This window comes from Selaginella moellendorffii, unplaced genomic scaffold (assembly GCF_000143415.4).
Source record: "Selaginella moellendorffii unplaced genomic scaffold, v1.0 SELMOscaffold_8, whole genome shotgun sequence".
In the NCBI taxonomy this organism is placed as follows: Eukaryota; Viridiplantae; Streptophyta; class Lycopodiopsida; order Selaginellales; family Selaginellaceae; genus Selaginella; species Selaginella moellendorffii.
In genome coordinates, this window is record NW_003314269.1 from 1,528,536 (window position 1) to 1,555,867 (window position 27,332).

General features: G+C 45.0%; 9 protein-coding genes across 14 annotated transcripts; 5 read left to right on the forward strand and 4 right to left on the reverse strand.

The window, feature by feature from the left end:
* Nucleotides 1-7,554: 7,554 nt before the first annotated feature.
* Nucleotides 7,555-8,384, forward strand: LOC9635042. The gene is made up of 2 exons (XM_002966913.2): nt 7,555-7,847; nt 7,897-8,384. The coding sequence occupies exons 1-2, from the start codon at nt 7,555-7,557 to the stop codon at nt 7,991-7,993; spliced, it is 390 nt and encodes a 129-aa protein (XP_002966959.2). The 3' UTR covers nt 7,994-8,384.
* LOC9635043 (importin subunit alpha-1) lies at nt 8,221-10,009 on the forward strand. Its single transcript, XM_024672084.1, has 5 exons — nt 8,221-8,353; nt 8,550-8,781; nt 9,020-9,257; nt 9,440-9,686; nt 9,894-10,009. Exons 1-5 carry the CDS (start codon nt 8,221-8,223, stop codon nt 10,007-10,009), a joined length of 966 nt encoding a protein of 321 aa, XP_024527852.1.
* A 78-nt stretch (nt 10,010-10,087) lies between these two features.
* LOC9635044 (pentatricopeptide repeat-containing protein At4g02750) lies at nt 10,088-12,226 on the forward strand. The gene has a single exon (XM_024672085.1). The coding sequence runs from the start codon at nt 10,088-10,090 to the stop codon at nt 12,224-12,226; it is 2,139 nt and encodes a 712-aa protein (XP_024527853.1).
* A 2,399-nt stretch (nt 12,227-14,625) lies between these two features.
* On the reverse strand, nt 14,626-16,212 carry LOC9635045 (branched-chain-amino-acid aminotransferase). Its single transcript, XM_002967261.2, has 4 exons — nt 15,969-16,212; nt 15,619-15,909; nt 15,018-15,563; nt 14,626-14,963 (listed from the first exon to the last, which is right to left on the reverse strand). Exons 1-4 carry the CDS (start codon nt 16,167-16,169, stop codon nt 14,697-14,699), a joined length of 1,305 nt encoding a protein of 434 aa, XP_002967307.1. The 5' UTR covers nt 16,170-16,212; the 3' UTR covers nt 14,626-14,696.
* Nucleotides 16,213-16,609: 397 nt separating this feature from the next.
* LOC9631837 (FRIGIDA-like protein 3) lies at nt 16,610-18,840 on the reverse strand. 2 transcript variants are annotated; one of them, XM_024671924.1, is made up of 4 exons: nt 17,765-18,840; nt 17,404-17,579; nt 16,784-17,342; nt 16,610-16,719 (listed from the first exon to the last, which is right to left on the reverse strand). In XM_024671924.1, the coding sequence occupies exons 1-3, from the start codon at nt 18,834-18,836 to the stop codon at nt 16,812-16,814; spliced, it is 1,779 nt and encodes a 592-aa protein (XP_024527692.1). In that variant the 5' UTR covers nt 18,837-18,840; the 3' UTR covers nt 16,610-16,719; nt 16,784-16,811. The 2 variants fall into 2 exon arrangements, with proteins under 2 accessions (XP_024527692.1, XP_002967308.2); XM_002967262.2 differs by lacking the exon at nt 16,610-16,719 and having other exon boundaries at nt 16,735-17,342.
* Nucleotides 18,841-18,940: 100 nt separating this feature from the next.
* Nucleotides 18,941-20,322, forward strand: LOC9631838 (uncharacterized exonuclease domain-containing protein At3g15140). Of its 2 annotated transcripts, none has more exons than XM_024671925.1 (6): nt 18,941-19,186; nt 19,241-19,443; nt 19,496-19,576; nt 19,626-19,748; nt 19,813-19,936; nt 19,994-20,322. In XM_024671925.1, the coding sequence occupies exons 1-6, from the start codon at nt 18,977-18,979 to the stop codon at nt 20,180-20,182; spliced, it is 930 nt and encodes a 309-aa protein (XP_024527693.1). In that variant the 5' UTR covers nt 18,941-18,976; the 3' UTR covers nt 20,183-20,322. The 2 variants fall into 2 exon arrangements, with proteins under 2 accessions (XP_024527693.1, XP_024527695.1); XM_024671927.1 differs by having other exon boundaries at nt 19,080-19,182.
* A 710-nt stretch (nt 20,323-21,032) lies between these two features.
* LOC9635046 (thioredoxin-like protein 4B) lies at nt 21,033-21,769 on the forward strand. Its single transcript, XM_002966917.2, has 4 exons — nt 21,033-21,239; nt 21,296-21,453; nt 21,505-21,571; nt 21,623-21,769. The coding sequence occupies exons 1-4, from the start codon at nt 21,105-21,107 to the stop codon at nt 21,719-21,721; spliced, it is 459 nt and encodes a 152-aa protein (XP_002966963.1). The 5' UTR covers nt 21,033-21,104; the 3' UTR covers nt 21,722-21,769.
* LOC112345351 (pentatricopeptide repeat-containing protein At4g02750-like) lies at nt 21,657-23,724 on the reverse strand. The gene is made up of 3 exons (XM_024671845.1): nt 23,613-23,724; nt 21,752-23,562; nt 21,657-21,703 (listed from the first exon to the last, which is right to left on the reverse strand). The coding sequence occupies exons 2-3, from the start codon at nt 23,540-23,542 to the stop codon at nt 21,671-21,673; spliced, it is 1,824 nt and encodes a 607-aa protein (XP_024527613.1). The 5' UTR covers nt 23,543-23,562; nt 23,613-23,724; the 3' UTR covers nt 21,657-21,670.
* LOC9631839 (probable sodium/metabolite cotransporter BASS1, chloroplastic) lies at nt 23,560-27,322 on the reverse strand. Of its 4 annotated transcripts, XM_024671848.1 has the most exons (17): nt 27,230-27,322; nt 27,069-27,173; nt 26,937-27,007; nt 26,670-26,870; nt 26,516-26,610; nt 26,279-26,443; nt 26,184-26,232; nt 26,046-26,136; nt 25,591-25,984; nt 24,827-25,532; nt 24,685-24,773; nt 24,523-24,616; nt 24,438-24,471; nt 24,305-24,359; nt 24,159-24,242; nt 23,821-24,108; nt 23,560-23,766 (listed from the first exon to the last, which is right to left on the reverse strand). In XM_024671848.1, exons 10-17 carry the CDS (start codon nt 25,200-25,202, stop codon nt 23,614-23,616), a joined length of 1,173 nt encoding a protein of 390 aa, XP_024527616.1. In that variant the 5' UTR covers nt 25,203-25,532; nt 25,591-25,984; nt 26,046-26,136; nt 26,184-26,232; nt 26,279-26,443; nt 26,516-26,610; nt 26,670-26,870; nt 26,937-27,007; nt 27,069-27,173; nt 27,230-27,322; the 3' UTR covers nt 23,560-23,613. The 4 variants fall into 4 exon arrangements, with proteins under 4 accessions (XP_024527616.1, XP_024527615.1, XP_024527618.1 ...); XM_024671847.1 differs by having other exon boundaries at nt 26,046-26,232; XM_024671850.1 differs by having other exon boundaries at nt 26,046-26,443.
* Nucleotides 27,323-27,332: the final 10 nt, after the last annotated feature.

Below are 27,332 nucleotides of genomic sequence, written 5' to 3' on the forward strand. Positions count from 1 at the left end.
TCAGCTCCACGAGGAGGTGGCTGAAAACATTGAATGCCTTGCTCGAGACGCCCAGATCCTTGGCATCCCGCAGCGCAGTCGAGACCTGCTTTATCTGCTCTAGAAAAGCTGATTCATTCGACTGATGTGGTAGTCCTTACTGATGCATGCTGGGCTTTGTCATCCGTATCCGATGGCATAAACGATGAGAAGCTGTCATTGAGGCCGGCGTGTGTCCACGTCTTGTGAGTTTAAGTCGTGTCTTTAGCTCTGACTTTTAACTGGGCTGACGTTCCTGGTTTCAGGTATCCGTCACCGAATGTTCTCACACTGTAGAGGCTTGATTGAGTTCTAAGCTGGAAGGCATCACTGTGAGCCCACTCTATACTTACGACGAAATCACTTTTGTTTTTTGCAAGAAGCAGCCACCATGGAGTTCGTTGCAAATGTGGCTGCCTTTGAGTGCTTCAGCAAACGTGGATGCAGGAACTTGGTCGCTCAACTCTACTACCATGAAAAAACTTATGGCGTGATAATACCATGCCAGGTCTGTTCCTGCGAGCAGCTAGATCATTGCACTTTGGTATTGACAGATCAATTTCTGGCACGCTTCTCTCCTTTGGGCAATCTTTGCAAGCAGCTCAATCTGGAAGGAGTGAAAGAGAACGAGGTTCTCTTGCAACAACAACAGCAACAGCTATTTGAAGTCACGAGGACCTCACTGCTGGTGCGGAGTTGTGGACATGCAGGCTGAAGGATGGCAAGCAGCTCATCGCGAAGGTTTGTGGTGGCAGTGAAGGTACTTGCAAAGTTGCAGGTGTTGCCATTGTCCCATTCCTGTTTGTATGTTATGCAGTGTAGAGTGAAGTTTAGGGCAGTTTCAATGTGGTTTTCCCAGGGTAGTTTGGATCCCTCCTAATTACCAACTTTTGAGTGTAGGTGATGTTGTCCTACTTGATAGTGCGCCAGGATTCTAGGGTGGTGTTGTAGCTAGCAATACCGATAAGCCATTACGGGTTGATGGTCAATAAATAGTGTTGTAATTTTGTGTCATGCCCCTTCTCAAGCCAATGATCTGGGACATCTATGGTATTTTCGTGGAGTGTGTCAAAATCCATGCGTAGATCTCTTTTCCAGAACCACAGATTGTGCCACCACCCTTTACTGGTGTCCTCAGCAAGGTATCTTAAGTAGTGTATATGATGTTGAGGATGTATTGCATTGTGTTTATCTAGACAAGCTAGATTCCATAACTACAATCTCAATCCACTTTGTTGCAACCAAATTCAGCATTAAGGACAAATGGTTAAGTTGTTCCATTTTTGCTGTAGTCCAGATATATTATGTATGTGCATCCATAAGAAAATATTAGCTTGTGACTGCTTGAATGCATTTTATTGCCCTAGCCTTCCACAAATTCTTTTAGTGGACCATATACCCAAGGTACTTGTAGTTTTCTACTCATTATTGTCATTTCTGTATGGTGGACAGCTAAATACTATGACTTGTGTTTTTGTGGGTTGATATGGGATACCTTTGCTTGGCACCTATCATGCATTCTACTGGTTGACTTAGGTATTTTACAAGAATTGTTGTATAGAGCTGTTGAATGGCTTGTAACAGCTTCTGGAGTGTTAGGCACCACAATTGATCACTTTTTTTGCCAATTGGATTAGGGTGTAAAGGATAGGATTTCCTTGTTAAAATAGTTCCCTTATTGAATTCTATCCAAAATAGTTGCTTCTTCTAGTATGTCTTATGTTCATGCATATAACTGGATGAACTAACACTTTCTACTTTATATTTCTCCACAGCTAGAACATGGCTACCATTGTTTGCTTTTTATCACTCCAAAATATGGCTAAAATATAACTTGATTATAATTGGCAAGAGTCTGAACATTCCGCCTAATCTGAGTCACTAATAGTGTGGAGTCTAAGTATCTCAAACCAAAGGATGAAGTACCACATAAGTAACAAAAAAATTGTTTTACAACCATCTAATGTTGTTTATTTATTTGGCTTACCAGGCTTATGGAGTAAAATAGATTAGGTCTTATACAAACCACATAATATTGAAATATGGTATAGTGGCCATCTCTTGTTTTACTTGCTCTATCAAAGGAGAACTTTCACAAGTGAGTTTTAGACTTGTGAGCATATGTATTAGAGTAGGAGTACTACACTTATAGAAAACCATTGGAGAATGTCCTTAATGTATTTGCTCTAGTGGAGAACAACAGAGTTATCCTTGGGATTTTGAGTCAATAGTATCTCAAAATGAGATGAAAAGACCTTTTTAATCTTAGCTAAAAACTTATATTGTTGCAAATGAGTACATAATCATTGACATAAACAATAATTTAGATTATGTTTTTTTATTGTAGTATATATGACCATGGGATGAGATTTAGATATACTATCATTATAGATCCTTAAAACCTTAGGGAATAAATAAGGATAAAATAGCTACTAAGACTTTTGTTTACCTTAAGGGGAGAAAGATAAAGTATAGGTATTGGAGTAAATAAGGTTTATTTTAGTCTGTAAATTAATTTAATGAGTCTCTAAATGTAGTTCTCTTGTCTAAGAACTTTATATCCTTCTAATAATCCATCCCAACTACTTGTGAATAGCCCTTGGCCACAAGAGCTTTGCCTTGTAACAAGAGATTAAATCATCTGGATTTACCTTAATTTATAAGGATTTTACCAAATTTTTGTTGCAAAGTGATTGTGGGTATTGAAAGTTATATGTTGGCAAGTCTTTTTAGATATTCTTCTCTTATTGTCACAATAACAAAAGATCAATATTGCTAATTCTTAGTCCCTTTTATTCAAGTGTTAATAAACTAAACTTAATATTTATATATATCTTCACATTAGGCCATGGTATGCTAAAATAATGCTAAATTCCATTTGGCTCTGTTGGACTTCCTAGAAGCTCACCCAACCCAATATCACTTAAACCCAAGGACATTTAACTCTAAATATCTTAAAACCCTTAACTAATTGGGAAAGAAAATGCACTCTTATTTATGGGCCCTTTTCCTAAACCCTTATAAATCATCTCTCAAATTATTTCTTTTTAATTGCTTACAATCCATTATGTTTCTTTATAAGTTCACACCTTTGTGAATGGAAGTTGAGAGCTATAGCTCTCTTAAGATTCCCACTCTTTTAACATCCTACCCTCGAATCAAACTTAACCAAACCAAATTATACCATCTATTATAAGTAAAAAAGGATGTATGTTCTAGAAGGGGAATTAAGGAAAGTAGCTTTAAAAGAGTGTTATGATGGACCTCTTGCGGGACACGGCAGAGTGCCCAAAATGATGGGCTTATTCAAGAGGAAGTATCACTGGCTAGGTATGGTTAAAGACATTCAAGACTATGTAAAGACATATTCAACATATCAGTAGGTTAAAGCCATGACTAAAGCTAGTGGGGGCTTGTTACAAAGCATCCCAATTCCAAATCATCCCTAGAAATGTCTTATGATGGACTTCATCACAGGATTTTTCCCAAGTGAGGGGTTTGATATGATATTCGTGGTGGTGGACTGATTTTCAAAGATGGCACATTTTATACCCACCACAACGAAAGTGGATGTGGAAAGTGTGGCAAAGCTATTCTTTGAACAAGTGGTTCGAGTGCGGGAAAGGCTAAAGGAGATAATTTCAGATCAAGATAAGATCTTCACTAATAGGTTCTAAAGAAGTCTCCTGGAACAGTATCGCACCAAGTTGAAATTCAGCACAATCTATCACCCATAGACAAGTATTGGGTATTAAATCAAGTTGGATGACACTAACACTTCTTGGTAGATGGACAAACAGAAAGGGTGAATAGGCAGCTGGAGGATTATTTGCAATGCTATGTCTTTGGAGACCAGACTGATTGGGTAAATCATTTGGGACTTGCAAAAATGTGCTATAACAACTTACCACACTCAAGTATTAGGGTGAGTTCATGGGAAGTCATCAATGGGCAAGCTATTGAAGGTCCTATATAATTCTGCGTGGCCAAGTATCATGAAGAGTTACCCGCAGTGGAGGTATTCACAGCGGAAAGATTCAACATTTGGAATCTAATAAGGGATTCTTTGGAACAAGTTCAACAAAAGCAAACCAAGTATGCAAACAAGAAGTGCCGAGATGTAGAGTTCTAACCTAGGGAGAAGGTGTGGCTGAACACCAAGAACCTAAGGCTACCAAGTGGGATCAGCTGGAAGTTGACCCAAAGGTAAAATGCATGTATTCTTGGAAATGAACTGATCTTGAGTTCCTTAAGCAGGTTCGTGGGGCCTTACAAGTGTAAGTAACCAAAGGGAACGACTTGAGAGACGATCTATAGGGGTTCAAATATAAAGGGAAAGGGCCCATGAACAAAAGTGCACCCCCTTTTCAATTGGTTAAGGGTCTTGGGATATTTGGGGTTAAACGTCCTTGGGTTTGAATAATACTGGGTTGGGTGGTAAAGTGGCTTACCGCCTCCAACTTCCTCGAGAAATGGGGAAAATGCACTTAATATTCCATATGAACTTATTCAAACCGTACTTTGAGGATCCACTTTACAAGGACCAAGTAAAACCTTTATCTAAGGTTATCCAAGGGAAAGAGGAATACAAAGTTGAGGCTATCCTCAATGCGCGCAAGAGCAAGCAACAAGGACGCAAAGTAAAGGAGTTCCATGTAAAGTGGAAAGGATTTCTATACTGCGAAGCAACATGGGAACCAAAGGACAATCTAGCGAACGCATGAGATCTAGTGGAGGAATTTATGTAAGGCAGAACTCTATGTACTTATATAAAGTTTAATTAAAGTATCAATTTGTGAAGTTGAGCAATGGCATATGTTGGGACCTATAGTTGTGCCAAAGGTAAGCTAATTAACATAGGTTAGCTATATCGACCAAGCATAGGAAACTACGCTTGACTCTCCACAAGGATGTAAATGTATTTTACAAAAGTTGGGTTCAAGTCTCAACCCTCTAGTAAAGCAAAGTTGGGTTCAAGTCCCAACTTTATACTAGGGTGTGGTGAGGTGAGGTGTGTAGGAATACTTATACTCTATTGTCATGGGCTCTTGGCTGGGGAGGCTAACTTAGGCACACCGCTAAGTGGGGGGATGCCCCGGGAGACATGGTCAACAAGTCATAGGATGTAAAAGATGTGTTTAATGTGGGTGTTGAACTTTTTCTATGGGTGGTGGAGTTGTAAAGAACCAACTCCCTAAAGTGTCGAAGGCTAAAGGATCTCTGAAAGCACGACCAAAATGATAAAGAGTTCATCAGATGAAACCGAGTCTGAGATTGAGTCTGAGATCGACTCTAAGACCGAGTTTAAGACTGAGTCCGAGACCAACTCTAAGACTGAGTTCAAGACCGAGTCCGAGACCGAGTTTGCGATCCAATATTGGATCTGAGACCAAGTCCGAGATCGAGTCCGAGACAGGGTTTGAGGTCGGGTTCGAGATGGAGTCCGAGATGGAGTCCGAGACCGAGTCCAAAGTCAAGTCCAAAGTCAAGTCCAAGATCGAGTCTGAGACCGAGTCCGAAAACTAATATAGGTCATGGGGTGAAAGGCCAAAGCGTGTGTCTCCTGGGGGGGGGGGGGGAGGGGGCTGCAAGGGGTTCCAAAAGTATAGTAAGGATAGTGAGGTCCAGAAACTAGTCTTGAAGGAACTCTCCAGTAGTGCTTCCAAACTAACTTGAGGTTGAGACTGAGGCGAAGGGGCTTTGGGTGGGAGTGAGCATGGATTCGGGTGGTGCCGGAGGCCACCCAAGGAAGTGCTCAAGAATAGCTCCTACTCCCAGAAGGGAAATTGACTGTGGTGCTCCCGGCTCATGTGGAGTGGTGCCCCACTTGAGTACCTTGCGGCTGTAGTGCATGTGGTTTTAATCCTTTATCATATGGGGCTTTACCATAAGATAACACCATGAAGCGGAACCTAAACCCTCTTTATGCCATGTGTCACATGCCACGTGTCCATAGAACAGTGGTGTGGAACCCGAGGTTCAAGGCCTTGGGCCACTGAACGAAGGAACAATGCCAAACTCCCAAGCATGGAGCCAAGGAGTGATGAAACCGAACCATGGAGCAATTCTCGAGCATACAGCCCAAGGAGCGAAGGGACAAGAGCCCAAAGCGATTGGAACAGTCCTAGAGCAACCAGCATCCCAATGCCAGGACCAACATACAAAACGGAGCCCAACAAGGTTTGGCGCTATTTCAGCATACCAGTGGCCTAACGCAAGGACATGGGTACTCCACTAGCTAGCATGGTGTGGAACTTGGGCTTAGACCCAAGTTGGATGCAGAACAAAGACAGACACGCAAGCAGGAGCTAGACTATGCCTACTATACATTTGGAACCCTTTACAGATTAAATACATACACGAAGAAATGATTTGCAATGAGGTGTGATATCATTACTTATATTCACTTCATGCAATCAAGAGTTTTTATTTTGATGCATGTTAATTATGATGGTCTTACAAGTGGTGAGTCATAAGTGGATAGTGGTGAAATGCTAAATCATTTTGTTTAGACTTGCTATTGCAATACTTAATTCTTTTCCAAAGAACTTTGTTACTATTCCTTAGGTAACTTGGTGTTAAATTAATTTTGAGTTTTGTCAAGTATAAACTTGCTGATGTTATAATTGAAGTTAGTGGTGTTATATATATTATAAATCTTTGTAAGTGAAATATGATATTTATATTGCATTTTGTTACTTGGAGTTGACACTTAATACTATAGTAATGCAAGGCTTGGGGCATATCCCAGGTAGGGGATATTTCCTCAGCAGTCTCAATACAATATCTTCTCTTAGCTTACTGGCTATTTCGAAAAGTACAGGTGTCAAGAACAGTCATTCCAAAAATGCAATCTTAGTGTTTTTGGAAATGAAATCTAGAGGAATTCTTCTAGACTCCATCACTTAGAAAAAACTTTGCAAAGCTGGGTCTCTTCTTGTGGCAAATCTGATTATGAGAAACTAACATCAACATGATGGTAGCTATTGAATGTATGGGAAATGCTCTGAATTGTGGGCTGCCGATTGTGTGTTTTTCTCAAGGTTTGTTTGTACCACTGTGTCTTGGAATGCCGTGATTCAGCATATGCTCAAATGGAAATATTTGCAAAGTGTTGGGCTTCTTTATGGACATATTTTTGGACAGTGTTTCTCCACACATTCTTAGTTCTCATTCATTCATTCATATTCATTCATAAGTTGTTTATATTTATATATATTTACATACAGTGTTTTGCCAAGTGAGGTTTTATTCTTAGTTCTATGCAGCCATGGAGGCTGGTTCAGAAGGCTTGAGTTTGTTTTGTTCAGGCTCATGTGTAGCAGAGCTTGGTGCAAAGGCTGGATGGGGAACGCTTGTTGCACGTGAAGAAAATATTGGGGCTTGGACTTTGGCATTGGCAGCATTTATTAGTGAGTGTAGACAGTGCTAAATATGCTCTTAATTTCATATGCTTTGTGTAGATAATTATGTAAATTCTAGTTATATTAAAATCAATTCATACATTCCTTCTCTCACCTACAAGGGAAAACAAAAATGACTTCTATATTGAAGAGTTGCTTGATTAATAGATTGGGAAGCCTCAAAGTGAAAGCTCTGGATGGCAATGCGAATGAGGAGCCAAGAAAAGTGGAAATTGTTCCCGAGGGATGGCAAATCTTGAAGCCCATTCCCGAGATCAACAACCTTGGCTCTGCTTCGTCATCCAAAGGGATTGGCATTGGAACTCCAGTAGTAGTCACTGAGGCTCCTCAAATCCTCAAGACTGCCGAGCCAATGCCAATGCTGCGCAAAAACGATGGAGTAATTCGCCCTGGGGATGTTGGCAGGTAAATCTCTACCACAAATTCCTTTTTGTACTCAGGAAAAACTGTGCAGGATAATTGATAGGAGACCAAAGAATGTCTGGGCTGTGAGGTTCGCCATCGGAGCTTATCTAATCGATGGGAAGTGTTTCAAAGAGTTCAAGCCATGAAATTTCAATCTTCCTTTGTGGAGCTACAACTAAAATCGTTGATTAATTTACAACAACGAACCATTCATGGCCGCAGTGTAATATATCTGTGATCGTCTTTGTCAGGTTTCCACACAGATTAAACGGGATCTCTTGTCATGCCTCGGGATCCATTGATTCGCAGGTAAGCTACGAGCTGGCCGTGTTTTTTAGCATTCCTTCGACGGGTTGGATCATCCACCTGCCAAATGCTTCCAGCAGATCACCTCTTCCAGAAGCAGCTTCAATCTCAACCAAACACAAAGAATCTAAACCCCGGAGATGCCCGATGCGACCTGGGCCTCGTTGATCTTTTGGGCTCTCTTACCTTTCAGAGAAAAGGTATAAAATAAACCTGTCGATTTGTGGAGTTTTTCCAGCTTAAGTCTATTTTTTCCTAAAGGTGTTTGGGTCGTTAATTCGAGTAATGGGCTCTTACGAATATTGCGTCTGGCACTTCCGATCACACAACGGTCGTTATAAACCATGTTCGCAGTTTTAAGCCTTGGAACCTGACATTGTCTCGTACTACAAGCAGAATGGGCTCTTGGTAATGTCGCTGGCGACTCTCCAAAGTGCCGAGACCTCGTCCTGAATAACAATGCCATGACGCCGTTGCTAGCACAGCTGAACGAAAATGCGGTGCTGTCTATGCTGCGCACCGCAACGTGGACGCTATCAACCTTTTGTCGTGGCAAGCCGCAGCCGAACTTTGAGCAGGTATGCATGCGGGTCCTTTGTAGGCATGTCGATACAGATTTTGGTCGTTGGTCGGTGTTGTTTCATGCAGTCGAGACCTTCTTTATCTTCTCTAGAAAAGCTGATTCATTCGACTGATGAGGTAATCCTTACTGATGCATGCTGGGCTTTGTCATACATATCCGATGGCACAAACAATGAGATTCAAGCTGTCATTGAGGTCGGCGTTTGTCCACGTCTTATGAGTTTACTCATGTAAGTCGTGTCTTTAGCTCTGACTTTTAACTGGCCTGACGTTCCTGGTTCCAGGTATCCTTCACCGAATGTTCTTATTCCTGCTCTTCGTACGGTGGGAAACATTGTGACTGGTGACGATGTCCAAACGCAGGAAAACTTGAAACGGAACAACAATGGAGCACTGCCATATTTGTTACATCTTCTCACCAATGTTTACAACAAGAAGGATGCTTGCTGGACAATCTCGAGCATGGAACTTCTTGCCAACGCCGAGTTTGACATAAAGAAAGAGGCAATGCAACCTCTGGCGGTACACATGAACAAATCAAATAGGTTGTCATTGCGCTGAGACGCTGTACCTGACTCTGGAGATGCAGGTATCTCGTGAACCAGGGATGCATCAAGCCTCTATGCGACCTCCTCAACTGTTCCGATGCCAAGATCATTGTGGTGGCCTTGGAGGGCCTAGAAAACATCCTCACGGTCTGCTAGACGGAGAAGGACCCGGGAAACACTGGCTCCATCAACATCTACGCCAAGTTCATCGACGAGGCGGAGGGCCTGGAGAAGATCGAAACCCACGATAACAACGAGATATACGACAAGGTGATCAAGATCCTCAACAGCTACTGGGTGGAGGAAGACGAAGAGAACGTTGCTCCTGGCGTAGCTCCAGCGCCCATTTGCATTCGGGAATCAAGATCATTCGGGAATGTGCCGAGTGGTGGCTTCAATTCCGGTTGAGGTATGCCATTTCTTTTCTGGATCTCTCGAAGTGACCGACTTGGTGCAGAAGACCATCTCATGTCTCGATCGAGTCGAGAGGAGAAAGAGATTTGCTTGGTCCGCGATGTGAGCAGCATCCGCGATCTGTGGCAGACGAAGCTGTGCTGGTGTAAAGTCGAGTTGAGTTTGAGCTAGTCGATGGTCGACAAGCTTTTTGCAGACCCGCCGGGGGAAGGAGAGGGTCTTGTAGAACAGCAGCGAGCTCTTGCTGTCTCGTATTTGTGTTGTCTTTGTTTAGCCGGACGTGCTAAATGCGGTGGGGTCACGGTTGCGTAATGTCCTTCTATTACAAGGACATTACGCAATGTCCTTGCTATTACAAATTCGATGTATGCAAAAGATTGAATGAATGAAATGAATGAGTTGAATGTCTCCAAGCTTATAGCTTCTTGCAACTCTTTGGAGGATGCGAAGGCTTTGCATGGACAAGTTGTGAGGCAAGGTTTGGATCGCCAACTTTTCATTGGCACTGCACTTGTAAGAATGTACGGGAGATTGGGCTGCGTGGAGGAGGCTAGGTGGATTTTTGAGAAGATGCCGGCGAGAGATGCTGTGGCCTGGACTGTGATGCTCTGGGTATATGCCCACGCAGGGCATCTTGAGGAATGTAGGAGGACGTTTTATAAGATGCCCAGGCAGGACGTGGTGGCCACGAATGTGATGATCCGAGCTTATGCCCAACACGGGTGTATGAAAGAAGCAAAAATACTGTTTGGAAATATGCTTGAACCGAGTGTGATGTCGTGGAACTCTATGATTTCTGGCTACTGCTTGAGTGGGTCTTTGGTAGAAGCCCGAGAGATGTTTGATCGCATGCCTGCGAAGGACGTGGTGACATGGACGATACTGTGCCGTAGCTACGCGCAGCATGGTTACATTTGTGAGGCAATGAAGCTATTCGAAAATATTCCAGAGAAAAATGTTGTTTCATGGAACTCCTTAATTTCCGCTTTTGCCGAAACGGGGAAAATGCAGTACTGCGTCGTCTTGTTCGAGAGGATGCCCCAGAGAGACATTGTGTCGTGGAGCATCTTGTTTTGGGCATTTTATCATTATTTTGAAAATTTTGAAAACGCAGAAAAAGTTTTTAATGACATGCCCGAGCACGATGTAGTGGTGACAACCGCGATCATGGAAGCATATGCCCGGTGCGGGCATCTTTACCGTGTGGAAGAAATGTTTTCATATATGCCGTTTCGAAGCGAGGTGTCTTGGAATGTGTTGGTTCTCGCGCTCGTCCAGAGTGGCGAGCTAGATCGAGCACAACAAACGCTTGAGTTGATGGACGGACAAAGTCCTCACGTCTGGAACACCGTACTTGCGGGGAGAGCTCGAGAGAACCAGATTGAGAAAACCCTTTACTTGTTTAGACTCATGGACCTGCAAGGGCTGAGAGCCGATCACGTAACATTTGCGAGCGTTTTGGGTGTTTGTGAGACTATCTCGTCTCTCGAGTTGATCCGCGCGGAGGTCACCAGCATTGGAATTGAAACAAATGTGGTTGTTGCGACGGCCTTGATTGATGCTTATGGTAGGGTCGGAATGATTGATGCCGCGAGGAATTGCTTTGATAACATTGCTCAAAAGGACTTGTTCGTGTGGACTGCGATGCTTGGGGCATTTGCTAAGGTAGGGGATATTTCCTCGGCGGTCTCCGTGTTTGAGAATATGCCCCAGCACAGCATCGTCTCTTGGAACTCGCTTCTTTCCACGTATTTGAACGCTGGGTATTTCGAAAAAGCACGGGTGCTGCTCGACACAGCTCCCGAGCGCCGTGTTTCAACATGGAACGTTTTGATTGGATCATGCGTCAAGAATGGTCGTGCCGAAGATGCAATCTCAGCGTTTCTGGAAATGGAGTCTAGAGGAATTCTTCCAGACTCTGTCACTTGGATACAACTTTGCGGAGCTGGGTCTCTTCTTCACCAAAGCAAACTTGTGGCAAATCTGATCACAAGAAATTGTTGGAAGCACGACGTGATGGTCAGTACTGCAGTTATCGACATGCATGGGAAATGCTCTGAATTACAGGCTGCCGAATTTGTGTTTAGCACGATGCCTGTTTGTACCACTGTGTCTTGGAATGCCGTGATTGCGGCCTATGCTCGGAATGGAAACATTTGCAAAGCATTGGGCTTCTTTAGGGAGATGTTTTTGGACAGTGTTCCTCCAAACGAGGTCACATTCTTAGTTCTCATGAATTCATGCAGCCATAGAGGATTGGTCCCTGAGGGCATGAATTTGTTTTATTCCCAGGAGCTTCCTAGTTCCAGGTCTATGCATCACTCGTGTGTAGCAGACCTTAGTGCAAGGGCTGGATGGGTAACGCTTGATGCAAGTGAAGAAAATATTGGGGCTTGGACTTCTGCATTGGCAGCATTTATTCGCCAAGGGGACTACATGAATGGGGTGGATGTGATCAGACGTATTGTAACACTAGGTAATGCTAAATATGCTCTGTTAATCTCAAATCTTTATGCTTTGTGCAGATGATCTAAATTCAAGCACAAAAGAACATAACTTTTGTTTATGATTTTTTGCTTAGGTGTTTAAAAAATATACCTGTTGGAAATGCATGTTTGAATCATCTCACAAGCCAGCACTTTGCTCTTTATATTATGAAACAATTAACAACTTTATTCATGATGGGATCCTCTTGAGCGGTATGTAAGTTTTAAGAAACTCATAAACAGACAAAATCTTCTAAATTTGTACAGTCATGTTCATTCTATTTCCATTGGTTATAAGTTCTTGTAGACAACAAAGATAAAAATCGTAAGAATAAAAACTTTATAAAATGTGAACTCTCAAACTTGAAAAATAAAATCTAAAGTCTTGGGAGTCATTGCAGTCTGGCTATGAATTGGCTGGCTCAAAAGCAGCAACAATCAAAAGAAAAGATCACTACTTATCACCCTCACCATGAACTATAACCTCATCCATGCCAACAGCTCTAGCAAAATTTGATTGGTAGTTGCAATCTCTATTACTATACAGTGACATATGAGCGCCATGTATGTTCGAGAGAAATGTGTTTTGATCAATGGTCTTGTAGGCTGCCCAAGTCCATGGTAACAAGGGCTATGGCCTTATTTGATGGCAACTGCAATCTCTACTATACAGCAATATGAGCAGTGCCACTTATGTTGAAATGTTTTTTATCAATAGCCTCATAGGCTGCCCAAGTCCAGGTTACAACTAGGCTAACAAAGGCCATGCTTTTAACCATTAAGGTTCATCCCATTTGCTCCTATATATAGCTATATGATTTTCAGTAAACTATGCATAATAAGTCTTGTAGTGGTCAAATACTATATATAAATTATAATTCTCATAAAGAAATTCTTTATAAGGCTGCATTTAAAATGTATGAACTATATTGGAGATTTAACATCCTATTGGAGAAGCTTTATGACAAAGTTGGGTCATTGGATTCTTTGAAACCAACCTCTAGCTGCAAGTATTGGAACTGAGGTCCCAGATAGGCAACTCAAGTTTTGGTAGATGCACTTACCACGCAAATAACAGTTGTTTGGTATTGTCCTTGAGGAGGCTCTGTGCAGTGTGGGAGAAGCAAGACGACATTGTACTGACCAACTCCTTAGGTTCAAGATGCTTAGTGTGAGCAGCTCGGTACATGAGTGAATCTAGAACAACATGCACTTAAAAAACTAGCTTTCTCCAAAAAAGGCACTATACATTGCTCAGGAGATCCACGCCTTGCAAAACATCAATATGCTAAGTCATGAAGGGTTGCAAACGAACTTATCCAACAGCAAAGAGATAAGATTTATGTCAACAAAGGTGTTTGTCATATCACTTCATATCAGCTTTATTCGGCATAAAAGGTTCATATGCTATCAACATGCTGGCTCAAAAAGATTGTTGATGACCTGACATACAAAAAAACTCACCAACTTAAAGTGAGTATTAACACTAATAAAGAAAATTATCATGTATTCCCATGCTGGTGAGCCTCTACCTGTAATGATCTCGAGAGATCATATTTCAAGGCCAGCAGAAGTGAGAAGATTTACATGCATAATGTAGATAGAAAAGATTTCAATTGTTTCTTGTCATTAGCTTGAAGGTTTTAGCAACTTATATTGTCCATTATAGTTGATTTCACTTCTAATAATCTCAATTAAAGATAATTTAACATACAAAAATTCACAAATATCTAGAAATTTTATAAGCTGGACCTAGGCAAGTCTAAACATTTTTATTTTTCTATTTTGTTTCTATCTTGAAGCCATTTACAATAGTCTTCCATCTACTATATGTTACATTTACCCATAAATTTCATTTCCATAAAGAGCTCACAATCTTATAAAATTCATTATCCTAGTAAAGCATCTCTGAATATTTTTTTTTATTTAGTCCAGCATAGTTAGATTACTTGCTAGTTATAACTATAAGGTGACATATCCCTATGTATTGTATGTTTAATATATATTTTTATCTACAAATGAAAAAAATCATTTTCAAAATAAGCATTTGTTTCAAATAATTTTTGATAGCTTGTGCATAATTTTTTTTGTTTTTTAAATTAAGCAGTGATTACAACGCTTTTTGCATCAAGGTTGGTTTAATTCTTTAGTTAAGTTTTAAGTAAAGAAAATTTGTCTGCACTGCAATGAGTTTGAGTTTTCTAAAAGAGCATCAATTGAGAATAAAGAATTAATGGGAGCAGCTCTAAATGACGCCATAAACAAAGTAGAAATTGTTCTACTTCTATTGGCATTGGAACTCTAGTAATAGTCACTGAGGCTCAACTAATTCGTCGTGGGGTAAATTTCTACCGCAATTTGTAAAGTGTGCAGGATAATTGATGGAGACCGGGCCGTACACATTGATTAGATGGTTCTCTAGGTTGGCCATTGAAGCTTATCTAATCGATGGGAAGTGTTTCAAAGAATTCAAGCCAATCTTCCTACTGTGGAGCTACAACTAAAACCGTTGATTAATTTACAACAACGGACCATTCGCTTGAAACATGGCCGTAGTGTATATCTGAGATCGTTCTTGTCAGGTATCCACACAGATTAAACGGGATCTCTCGGGTTTTACAGTCATGTCTCGAGATCCATTGATTCGCCGCTTCCAAGTTGAACGGCACGCTTATGAGCTGGCCGTTTTCTTTGAGCATTCCTTCGACAGGTTGGATCATGCACGCTGTACCAGTGCCAAATGCCTCCAGCAGATCACCTCTAGCAACAGCAGCTTCAATCTAAAACAAACACAAAGAATCTCTCAGAAGAGAAAGAAGAAAGGTTTTCCATACCTCTGGAAAGTTTAAAGGTCGCTCCGAGACTTTGAGGCCCGGTATGTTACTGGCGAGCTTGAGAACCGTGTCTCTGGTAACTCCTGGGAGAATAGTTCCATCGAGAGCTGGTGTAACGAGCTCCATTGCGCCACTCTTGGTTCCATCTCGCAGCAGAAAGAAGATGTTCATGGAGCCTGCTTCGCCAATTCTCTCCGTCCCTTCGAGCACGTATAGCACCTGTGAGCATCCTCGTTTGGCAGCCTCCAGCTGAGGGAGCACAGTCTGAGCGTAGTTGCCACCCAGCTTTCTATCACCAACACCACCTGGATATGCCCGGACGTTTCTTCGGTCCACAAAGAGTTTGACGGGCTTGAGACCGGTAGGAAAGTATGGACCGACTGGTGAGAGGACCACAAAGAGCATCCCTTCTCGTGGGGCCTGAATTCCCAAGCACGCCTGTGTCGCGATCATAGCCGGACGGATGTAAAGCGAGAAACCTTCTTTGCTGGGAATCCAATCGCGTTCTAGACGGACCAGCTCTTTGATGCAGTCAAGCAGCTCCATCTACACGAAGGAAGAAAGGAGAATTACGACGCCACATCGAAGCACGCCACATTACCTTGTCAAACTCCGGAAGAGCTAGGCGCTGAGCGGACTTGAGAAGCCTGTTCATGTGCATTAGAGGCCGGAAGAGGCGAATCCGACCGTCTTTATCCTTGTAGGCCTTCATGCCTTCGAAGCATTCTGTGGCGTAGTGCAAAACTTGTGCGCAAGGATGAAGCTTTAGGTGCTGCAGAGGATTTATTTCCGGGGAGAGCCATCCCTGCTGCTCGTTCCAAGAGATTTGGAGCATGTGGTCTGTTGTCTCGGCTCCAAATTTGAGAACGTTCGCATCAGCTACAGGCTTTACCTGTCCAAAAGCGTGAGCTTTTCCACTAAGATCAAGGAAAAAAAACAAAAAAAACTCACCTTGAGCCTGCCAGACCGATTCACCACCAAGTTATCAAAGCATATATCCGAGCTGGGAAGTTCAACCGGCTCGTGAGCCGAAGCAACAGCCTGCTGGAGAGGCAGCGACTTGAACTCGCTGTTGAAACTCGTCCACGAACTGATACTTCTCGCCTGGATCCAGCACCATCTCATTAACTTCGTCCTCGGGAGCCTCTCCATCACTTGAGCTCAAGCTCCCCTCGACCGTGTCGTCCAAAGCTTGTCCAAAGCATCAGTGATGTGGAAGATGTGCACGATGACAAGGAGCTCATTCCAAGGTCGCCTGCTTGTAACACTGCGCCGGTGGCACATTTCATACCTGTCACCGTCACACTTGTAGAGCCCCAACCAAACTCTTTACAGTTTAAGAGTCAGAAACCTCATGCTTACCATGTGAGAGGACGATAGATCCTCCAGCTCCTTGTGACCAAGACCAAATCTAATGCTCTTCCCTTTTTCTTTCCGGCTTCTGCGTTCCTGCGGCCAATCCATGGCAGTGATAACAACCCGTCTCCTGTCCCTGGTCCTTCTCAGTGCCATCCTCCTCTCTGGCTTTCACTCGAGAAGGACAAGTTTGCTCCCCAAACTCTTGAGGACTTCTTCCCTGGAATCGCGCACCTGTATTGCGGAAGACCCGAGCGTCTTCCCTGTAATCTCCACCAGCTGTACGAGCTGCCGAGAGGACACAGCCTCGAAGAAGCGTGTCCAAACTCAAGCGCTCCTGACGTGACTTTACACGGCAAAGAGAGTTGAAAACGTAACTGGATGTTATTTGGAAAGAATAAAAAAAATACCTTATTGTGAACAAGAGTTCCACGAAAATCAATGCATGAACGATGCCTGGTACGCCGGTGGCGGCGGCGGCAACGAGTTCCTGAGGTTTCCAAAGCTGGGGTAAGTGTTCGTCGGGGTGGTGGAGTAGCCAGGAGCGCCGTAGATGGAGCCGTCGGCGGGGGAGTAGATGTAGGAATTCGGTGGCAAGCTCGACAGTGACACTGCACTCCGGCTGCCTGGTGCGTACGACGGCATGTAGCCACCCTGGTTTTGCCTCTCGAACGCAACCGGTGACACGAACTGGTAGCCCGACACGCTGGGTCCGGGCGGGACGTAGCCGCCTCTCTCTGGATTCCTGTCTGGGTTCCGGTACGAGTATCCGCCGTTGTTGCTGCCACGAGGCCGCTTCGACTGGCCCTTCATTGAGCCGCCCGTTCTCTTCTTGTCAAGCTTGGCTTTCTCGAGCTGGAAAATCCGCTTGTGAAGAGGAGACGATGGGAAGTCCGCCTCAAGGTTGTACTCTTCAATGCATTTCAGCACGGACCTTGTCGCAGAGAGTTCCTTCATCATGGAATCGTTCTGGAAAAAGTGGAGCGTCAGCTCTAACCAAACTGGCTTTACAAAGAGAATCATCGTGTACCTGAGCAGCGGCTGGGCTGTGGCCTGACTTAAGCATCGAGTGGGCAATCCTTCGAGCATCCTTGAGGTAATTCTTCAACAGTGACACTGGCTGGATGCGGTCCATGATGCCAAACTCCTTTGCCATCGACAGCGCCTCGATCGGCTTCCCATCCTCGACCAGCTTGTCAACGATAGCTGCAAAAGAAAAAACTCTTTAGAAACTCCACACTCAAGCCATCACCGATACACGCGGAAGTGGTACGCTCATTAAAGTTACCACAGAAACTGGTAACTCCCAGACAGCCAGCCAGCCAGAAGCAGCAAACACACGGCAGTTTGGCTTGCGAGAAAACCAAACGCAAGAAACAAACGACACCAACCTGGTATCCTGGCTGACAAGCCGATTGCTCTACACAGAGCGGGAGTCTTCTTACGCCGGGCAATAGCTGATATCAGCCCACACAGCTCTTCCTCATCGTACTCCGAAGAGATACCAAATGTCGCCAGTAACTGCAGGAAAGCCTGGGCATCCAAAGAGCTGCCCCCGGCAGCGTCTTTCTGGACGTCCATCCTAGACCTCCACTTTTCGGCCATATCCTTGGCGACCTCCTTGACATGAGAAGGCACGACGGGGTGGTCTACACCCAGCACCGGATCGGCCAACACTACTTGCAAACACTCCAGGAGAAGGATGCAAGCCCGGCGACTGGCCGAGGCGTCGCTAGCCTTCCTCGTGCTGCTACTCGGGTCTGGGAGATAAGCCTCGAGAGCCACCACCACCATGCGTGCTGGATCCACAGCACACTTAAGAGCGCCGGGAAGCTCGTGGCGCAAGCTAGCAAACTCTTTCCGGTGTTCCACAATGAACCTTCTAAGCCCATCCCCGTCCATGGTCTCGCACAGTGCCTTAAGTTCTGGACGGACACTCACCTCTCCACTGGCGCCACTCAAGCTCAACCCAACCACGGCCCTTCCATCGATCAGCTCATCGTCGTGGCTGGGGCTCTCTTGCGGTATGTTGAGATCCAAGTCCATCGACTGAGAGATGGAGGAGGGAACAGCGTCGATCAGAGTAAAGCTCTCTTGCGCTGCCACTGCCGCTGCGAGCAGATCTGCCTCCTCCACCATTGATTCCTTTTTCACTACCACAACCTTTGGAGCTCGCTCCTCCTGTTCCCTGGCCGAAATCTCTTGCTCTCTCCGCTCGACGAGCCGCTCGCGCTCGTCCAGGGCGATCTGGAGCTCCCGGGCCCTCTCCTGGAAGGATTTCTCCCTCGCGGCCAGATCGTCATACCTCTTCTGGACATCTCTCTCCGTCTCGGCAAGCATCTCGTCTAGCTCCTTCCACTCTGACACACACCTGGAGAGGATTTGCCGCTCCTTGTCGAGATCCAGGAACGCGCGCTGGAGCCGCTCCCTCCTCGCCGCCATCGCCTCCATATCCACGAGCATAAGGGAATTGCCCTAACAAGCTAACAAGAAAAGGTTGTGGGTGTCTTAATTTATGCGATCCGACGGCCACGAAAAAGGCGATCACATCGACGGCTCAGGTTGAATTTACGAATTTAGGTTTATCCGCTCTCTCGATTTTTATGGCGCTAGGCTCCAGGGTTTTGGGCAGTGGTCGCGGATTTCTCTCCACATTCTCTTTGAAAAGGCAATCCTATTGCCAGGCATCTCGCTCCGACGAAGCGACTCCATCGATCTCTCCGTGTGGAGCTCCAAATCATGGAAGGTTTGAGGACCTCTCGAGGAGAAGAAAGCCAATGTGCTTGTACTTCACGCAAAATCGTTGCCAGTATGTAAGGTTTTGTGTTCTTGGTGGGAAGTCTAAATTTTTTTTGTTTTTGGACAAGATGGATAGCCCAGAACACCTGGAGAAATTTTCTCACACATTCCCGGAGCTCGATCCCGTGGTTTTGGACGCTGCCCGGCCTCTACCACGCCAACCATTCGACAAATTTCTCGTGCTTGACTTGGAAGGCAAGGTCGAGATTCTAGAGTTTCCAGTAGTTTTGCTGGATGCGAAAACACTCACGGTGGTGGACAGGTTTCACAGGTGAGAAAAAGTTTTTCATTCTTTGTCTTCGACTTTTTTTTTCCTTCTCCAGATTCGTGAGGCCTTGCGAGCTCAAGGGTTCCCGGTTGCAAGCTTACATTGCTGGAAAGTATGGACGCTGGAAATTGGAGAGGTTTGCGTTGTGTGCTATAAGTACTTCACTTTCATATGGATCTTCACAGGCTTTGGGAGGATACAGCCATTCCTTTCCAAGAAACACTCCTCGCGTTTGAGGACTGGCTGGAGCAGCATTCTTTGCGTGATCCTGAGAGCCATTTACTCAAGAATTCTGCCTTTGTCACCTGGTAATAGACACAGTCCCATTTAAGCTTTCGATCACGCTCTGATTTTCGAGTTTCATTTTCCCAGTGGAAACTGGGACATCAAGACAAAGATTCCAGAGCAATGCATCACGTCGGGGATTCCATTGCCGAGCTATTTCTGCGAATGGATAAACCTGAAGGACATTTTCCTCAACTTTTACAACAAACGGGCAAGAGCTAAGTCTAAAGTTTGAGCAGCCATTGTCAAGTCCTTTCTTGTGGAGCAGGCTCCGGGGATGCTGTCCATGATGAGAAGCTTGGACATGAGAGTTCAAGGCTCGCATCACTTGGGACTGGACGATGCGCACAACATAGCTCGAATCGTTCAAAAGATGGAGTCGGACGGAGCTGTTCTATCCATCACTGCCAAAAGGCGAGGCAATCGAGTAGAGTTTTTGTTTCAAAATAGAGTCTGACAAATAAGAGTTCCACCATCTTGCAATCTATGGTGGTGATCAATTTATTGACTTTCTAACGCCGTTGTACCGCCTGCTACGCGGACCTGGGTTTGATCTGAACGGTGAAATTCGAAAAAACACAGTGATTTGTTTGAGCCTATCAGCTGGCACAGTTTGTCATAGACTCTTAAAATGATCATTTTTTAAAATTATTTTTAATAAACTATCAGCTAGAAAATGTTAAACAAGTTTAGATGTTATATTATGCAATTATGATTTATCTAACTTTTTTGAGTGTTTGATAGTTAAATTACTAAATTATCTCTTATAAAATTAACTATATTATTTGTATATTCATATATATATATATAAATTTTTTTAAAAATATGTATGTATTTGTAATATATAAAGAAATACATACTCAATTTCTTTTGATATAAATGTTGTGTAAATAGATTTTTTGATAGCAATTTTGTTTCTTACTATTTTCAATAAATATGTCCAGATTTAAATTATTTTATTTAATTGTCATAAAACATACATTTGTAAAATAAAAATCTATATCTCCATCAAATTTTTTAATATTTGTTATCATATATCATATACACAAATTTTACATAAGATGATTTAACTTTAAAACTTGTTATATCTCAAAGTATGATTGAAAAGAATCATTTATAAAATAAAGATAAATTGATAAATTAATTAACTAGCTCAACAAGCTTTAAACACTTAATGATTGTACCCAAATAACAATTAAAAATAATTTAAAATTAATAATTAGTTAGCAATATAGGATTTTGATTTGGATGTGAGTAAAAAATAAATTCTAACATCAATTGTTATTTTACAAATAATACTAAAAATATTTAGTATTTGATATTGAAAACACAAATATAATATTTATAAATTTACTATTTTAATTCTTAGGGCATTTGCAATGGCGCTTCTGGGCCTCTCCACGCTAACTCACAAGCAGGATGTGGATGCTATGATCCGGGACACCCTAGACAAAGTGTTGGTGCTCAGATTTGGGCGCGCCACGGATCCCCTGTGCATGCAGCTGGACGAGACAGTGAGTGATTAGTTTCGCACTGCAATCTCACTTTCTTGGCTGCTCTTCTTCTTCAGCTTGGCAAAAGTTCGCGGGAGCTGTCCAAATTCGCAAGCATTGCGCTCGTGGACGTCGACGCACAAGAGATCCAAGTCTATCTTCACTATTTCGACATTACGCTCATTCCAGCGACCGTCTTCTTCTTCAACTCCCAGCACATGAAAATGGATTCCGGGTAAGTAAATGCTTCGCTACCAGGTTCTTACCACAAGTTCGTCTTGTCCAGGACACCCGATCACACCAAATGGATTGGCGCCTTCCACAGCAAACAGGATTTCATCGATGTTGTAGAGGTACTGAAAAGAAAGATAAATCGCATTTGCTTGATGTATTGTAATTACCAGACCATCTACAAAGGCGCCATGCGCGGAAAGCTCATCGTCAATTGTCCATTACCGGCGGACAGAGTTCCCAAGTTTGAGCTCCTGTACAAGGATATCTAAAGTGAGCTCCAAAAACGTCTATAATCTTACCTCTGGATCTTCAGTGTAGCTCCTCGCCTTTGCTGGGAAGAACTGAGCTGCGTTGGACTGAAAGGAGCCAACGAGAGTCGTCCAGGAAACGAAGTCCGACTTGAAAGGCATTCGAAAGATGAGCTCCCGAGCGTCTCTAAACTGGCCAGCCCTCCCGAGAACGTCCACAAGGCACGCAAAGTGCTCCCTCGCACAAACGATGCCAAAGTCGTGAGTGGCCGAGCACAGGTACTGCAGGCCTCTCTTCACCAGGCCAACATGGCTGCACGCCGCCATAACGCTCTGCAAGGATATCTCGTTGGGCTTGAGTCCCTCGAGCAACATCTCGTGGAAAAGCTGGATGGCGATCCTCCCTCGGCCAGTTCTCGAGTAGCCGGAAATGACCGCGTTCCAGGGGACTGTATCTTGCTCGGGGATGCCATCGAAGAGAGCTCGGGCCTCGCTGATTCTGCCAGTTTGAGCGTAAGCTCCGACCATGGCGGTCCAGGAAACGATGTTCTTCTCCGGCATAACGTCGAACAAGCTCCTGGCCTCGTCCAGATAACCGTGCTGGGCGTAGGCGATGACCAAGCTAGTGGAAGAGACGCTGTCGTGGAAAGGCATCCTGTCGTGCATAAACTTGGCCTGCTCGAGGTACCCGTCGCGGGCATACGCCTGGAAGATCGCAGTCCACGACTCCACCGTGTGCTCTTGGAGGTTGCCAAACATGTCTTGAGCTTCCCGGAGGTGACCCTTTCGGATGTAAGCCACGGCCATGGAGCAGCAGCTCACCATGTCCCAGCACGGCATCACGTCGAAGACGCTCTTGGAGTCCTCGAGAAGACCCCTCTCGTTGTAAGCACTGACCATGATCGTGAATGGAACGATGCTCGTCACCGGCATTGCGTCGAAGATCTCCTTGGCTCTTTCCAGGTGCCCGTTTTGAGCGTAGCCGGTCATCAGCGTCGCCCAGGAGAGAACGTCATACTGCGGCATCCCGTCGAAGATCTTCTGAGCGCTGTTCAGCTGCTGAGTCTCGGCGTAGCCTTGCAGCAGAGCAGTCCAGCACACGACGTTCCGCTCGGGCATTCCGTCGAACAGATGCTGAGCTTGGCTGATTTCCCCAGCTTGAGCATACGCTTGAACCATCGTCGTCCACGAAACAATATCCTGTACTGGCATGCCGTCAAAGATGCTACGAGCCTCTTCCAGGTAGCCATTCTCGGCATAAGTTCTCAGCATAGCCGTCAGAGCCACCATGTCACAGCTTGGCATTCGCTCGAACAGGCACCTCGCTTCGTCCAGATACCCGTTCTGGGTGTATGCCGATAGCATCGTCGTCCACGTTACCAGGTTCCGGTCGGGCATCCTGTGGAAGATCCTCTCGGCGTCTCTGATCCTCCTGTGCCTGATATAACCCGAGAGCATTGACGTCCAGGATACTACGCTCTTGTCGCCCATCGAGTCGAAAACCGCCTCCGCCTGGTCGATCTGCCCGTTGCTGGCATAAGCTGCGATGAGCATGTTGCACGAGAACTCGTTGGGCCGAGCAATGGAGTCGAACGTTCTGCGAGCCTCCGTAGTACTTCCGCATTTTCCATACATCTGGACGAGTAAGTTGGCGAGGAAAGTATTGTCGCGGTACCTGCTGTGCCGGATCTGATCGTGGATGAGTCGCCCCTTGACCAGATCTTTGGAGTCGGAGCAGACTTTCAAGAGCCTAGCAAACTGCGAGTCGTCAAGTTCTTCCACAGCTCGAGATGGAGTTCTCGATGGAGTTCTCGATGGTAAGACCACTCGGCTTTGTGCCATTCCATAACTTAGCTAGAGACCTGAAATTAAGCGCAATATAAAATCCAATAGTAATAAGAATTCCATCAACCTCAACTCTCGGATGGTCCCTGAAAAGAAGCTTGCCAAAAACCAGCAAGGGCACTGCCAAACACGGAGTGACAGACGCTGGAAATTGCACAAGGGACAGCAGTCAATGGACTGGTAAAGTGCTGGTTTGCAAGAACCACTCCCAGTACCGAGTTCTGAAGGTAGACCAATGTTAGTGAGAGTGCAACGAAGAAGCACTGCTGACTTGCCTGCATGCCAACCTCGATTGATATTGTCCGAGCTGTGGATTCGCTAAACCTTATGACTTTGGCAGCTAGATATCCAAGCAAAAATCCAGATGCATGCAGCATTGCGACCGCCACGAAAATCTGAGCACCCGTGGTGGTGATTGCTGCAGCACTCTGCGCGATTGCACCGGCACAAACTGCAGCAATCGTAACCACTGCAACTGTTGGAGCTAAGGGCGATAGAATCCGAACGAGTCCAGGGAGATAGTGCGCCATCCCAGCTCCTGCCAGGACCGGCAAAAGTACCACCTACAATAGGCAAATTGTTTCAAAAAGTTCGGAACTGAAAAACTCGTTACCTGCAATGTTGACAACACGAGAGCGTTTGCATCAACAGCGACGTATTGTCCAGCGAGCTTGGCCGTCAAGAGAGGCGTCATTACCTGTTATAAAGAAACAAATAAGCATCTACGATCACCAAAGCAAATGTTATATATTCACAAACCACTGCTAAGAATGTGCTGATCGCTGTCATAATGACTGAAAGCGCAACATTGCCCCTGTATAATCCAGTGGAAGACCAGTACTTTAGCAAGTAGAAAATGGAAGAACAAAAGAAAGGATGCAACGAATTTTACCTTGCAAGGTATGTAACAACGTTACTCGCAGTTCCTGTATGAACAAGTTACACATTTGCAAGTATGAAATGAAGGAAAAAAAAACCTCCTGGGCAGCAAGATACTAGCACGAGACCCGCGGCATAGTGAGATGGCAATCCCAGAACACGAGCTACGGTAGCTCCTGTTAGTGGCATGATCTAACGAAGATGAAAAAAAAAAACCAACAAAATTTTAAGAATAGAGAAGAACATCGAAACTCTCAAACCGTGTATTGCAAGAACACTCCAGCAGCAACTTCCCGTGGCATCGACAAGGCTCCTTTGAGATCATCGATCGAAAGAGTCATTCCCATTCCTGTGATCCAAGTCATTAATTTTAACACTGGGAAAGTTTCCTTTAATACGTACCAAGCATCGTGATCGTGATCCCGACCATCTGGAGCTGCCCCTTGATCCACAAGAACGCGCTCGGCCTGACCAATGCCGCCACACAGGCGATCCCGACCCAGACCGGGAACAAGGACGAGAGCACACCTCCAATGGCTTCAAGCCTTTGGATCCACACGCCATCGCCCTCTTCCACGGGCGGATCTCCAAAACTCCTGGCCGCGGGAACTGCGGGATCTGATCGCGACCGATTCTCGGTGAAGCTCCGAGATTTGTGCGAGTGGAATATGAGCCCGTTCTTGCTGCTATAGAGAGATCTTGGAGCCGATATCGAAGAAATACGGGCTCGATCCCGTAATATCACCGCTCCAGCAGAGAAACAAGCGCTTGCCGCCATGAAAATGGAAAAACTATCGAGGGATCACAGATCCCGAGCCTCGGGAAGATTTTTAGAGATCAGCTGCCACAAGATCCAGGAGGACGAGGAGAGGATAGACATGACCACCAGGAAGTACTTGATGCAGCACGGGCAACTACAGCACGGACAGGGCCTCTTCTCCTCTACTCTCGCCATACCCCTCAAGAACCCTAAAACAAAGTTTTGGGGGAAGTTCTGAAATTCCTCATCTAAATCTCCGCATTTTCTTCCTACTCTAGGTGCTCAGCCGCGCCTTGCGAGCTTCCTCTGCCTTATCCATGTAATCCTGATGACTGGAATGCTTCACACCTGATAGAAATGGGATAGTGGCATCAATCGGTCGATCAAATCAGAGAAGAGAACGAACCTCTGGTCATGAAGTACCAGGGAATGTAGCCCACTCCCAAGATCGTCACGACACCGATGAAGACGTGCTTGTTGTCACCGCTGTAGAGGAATCGGCGGACCCATGGCTCCATCACAACAAACCAGATTAGGGTTCTTGCTAAAACCCTGGGTACGGACAACGTACGGACGACAAACCAGATTAGGGTTCTTTGGTACGGTATGTTCTTAGTCGTGTGGGGTGTTACAATGGACGTGGTGTACGATAACGCTGGATCGCACGGAGCCTCCAATTGGACTGGACGGGCGCTTAGCAGCACCGGAGACGCAGTTTGATGGGCAGACGTTGTCGCCGATGAGCGATCGACCACTCGAGAAGAAGTAGAGGAATTGTTCCCAAGTGATGGCCCCGACTCCTGCCAATTTTGAGATGAGAATCAAAAATCGTCCACGGAAAATTGGAAGAACTACTCTTACCAGTGGAGTCGATCCTGTTGAAGACGCTTTCGAATGATTCTCTACGGCCGTCTTTGCCTTTGGCTCTAGACAATTGCATGAATGCGGCTATCTGGAATGAAATGCTTCAGCTCTCGAGAGAAAGGAGTAGCAACTTACGTCCTTGTCGCGCTTCATCGCGGCCATGAGTTCCTTCTTAGTGATGTTTCTGTCAGCAGCGTTTGAGATTCTCTCCTGTTAAAAAAATAGCGTACCCAGTGTTTTCATAGTCGATCTTTGTAAACATCTCCCACAGTCGCCGATACTCTTTCACGGAGATTCCAGCAGCTCCGGCGAGAGTTCTGATGTACGAAAGCTCCCTTGCATTCTTGCTGGCCCTTCTTACCAACGCAAACGCAGTGCTTAGCTGCTCCAAGGCCCTGAGCACAGAAGGAAACTCGCAGTTAAACAAAATCTGGCAGCTCTAGAAACAATTCCGACATTTGTGTTACCGCTTTTACGTAGTTAAGGATGCCGAGGAGAACGATTGACAAACATACTTTGCATGGAACGTGAGGCAGCTGTGGAGGAACTGCTCGACAAGTTGCTGTAAATCCACGAAGAAATGTTAAGAGAGCATGAAAGAGTTTCAATATCAAAACTTACGTGGTAAGGCTCGAAAGGATCTCCCAAATCTCCCGGCCAGCGCGGTTGCCAGCCATCGTTCACGCTTTTTATCACAGCCTTGCAGTCCACTCGCCTGTTACAGCCAACTGGAGGCTCCGGGGCCGCTGCCACTCTCGGTACGACCCCTCGAGAACCAAATAGAAGAATCGAAGCTTCAATGGCTGCTTTGTTTCGCTCAGTCTGCAAAATGAGAAAGATGAAAAATGCATCGTAAGAATTTTTTTCCTCTGCAAGATCCATTCTCACCATGAAACATCGACCTTCTTCCGCTGATAGAACAGCATCCGCAGCGCTATAGAGGCTAGCGACTTGTTCCTCTAAAATCACAAAGCACAGTAAGAAACTTACGAAAAAAAAGCAAGAAAAATTCCAACTCACGATGACACTGGAATGTATCGATGTCATTCGACTCATTCAAGCTCTGCTCTAGGCGAGCGCACGCTTGAATCGCTCTCGAGACATCAATGTCGTAGCGCTTCACGCCTGTATACAAGGCGCAATCTCCAATCCTAGCTCGAATCGATCAGAATCAAACTTACGCCGCATTTCAGTCGCCCACGTCTTGAGCGCGTAGCGCAGCGCCCGGACATGGCTGCTCCGCTGGAACTGGGGATCCCTCCACACGGCGCAATCGGCGATTAG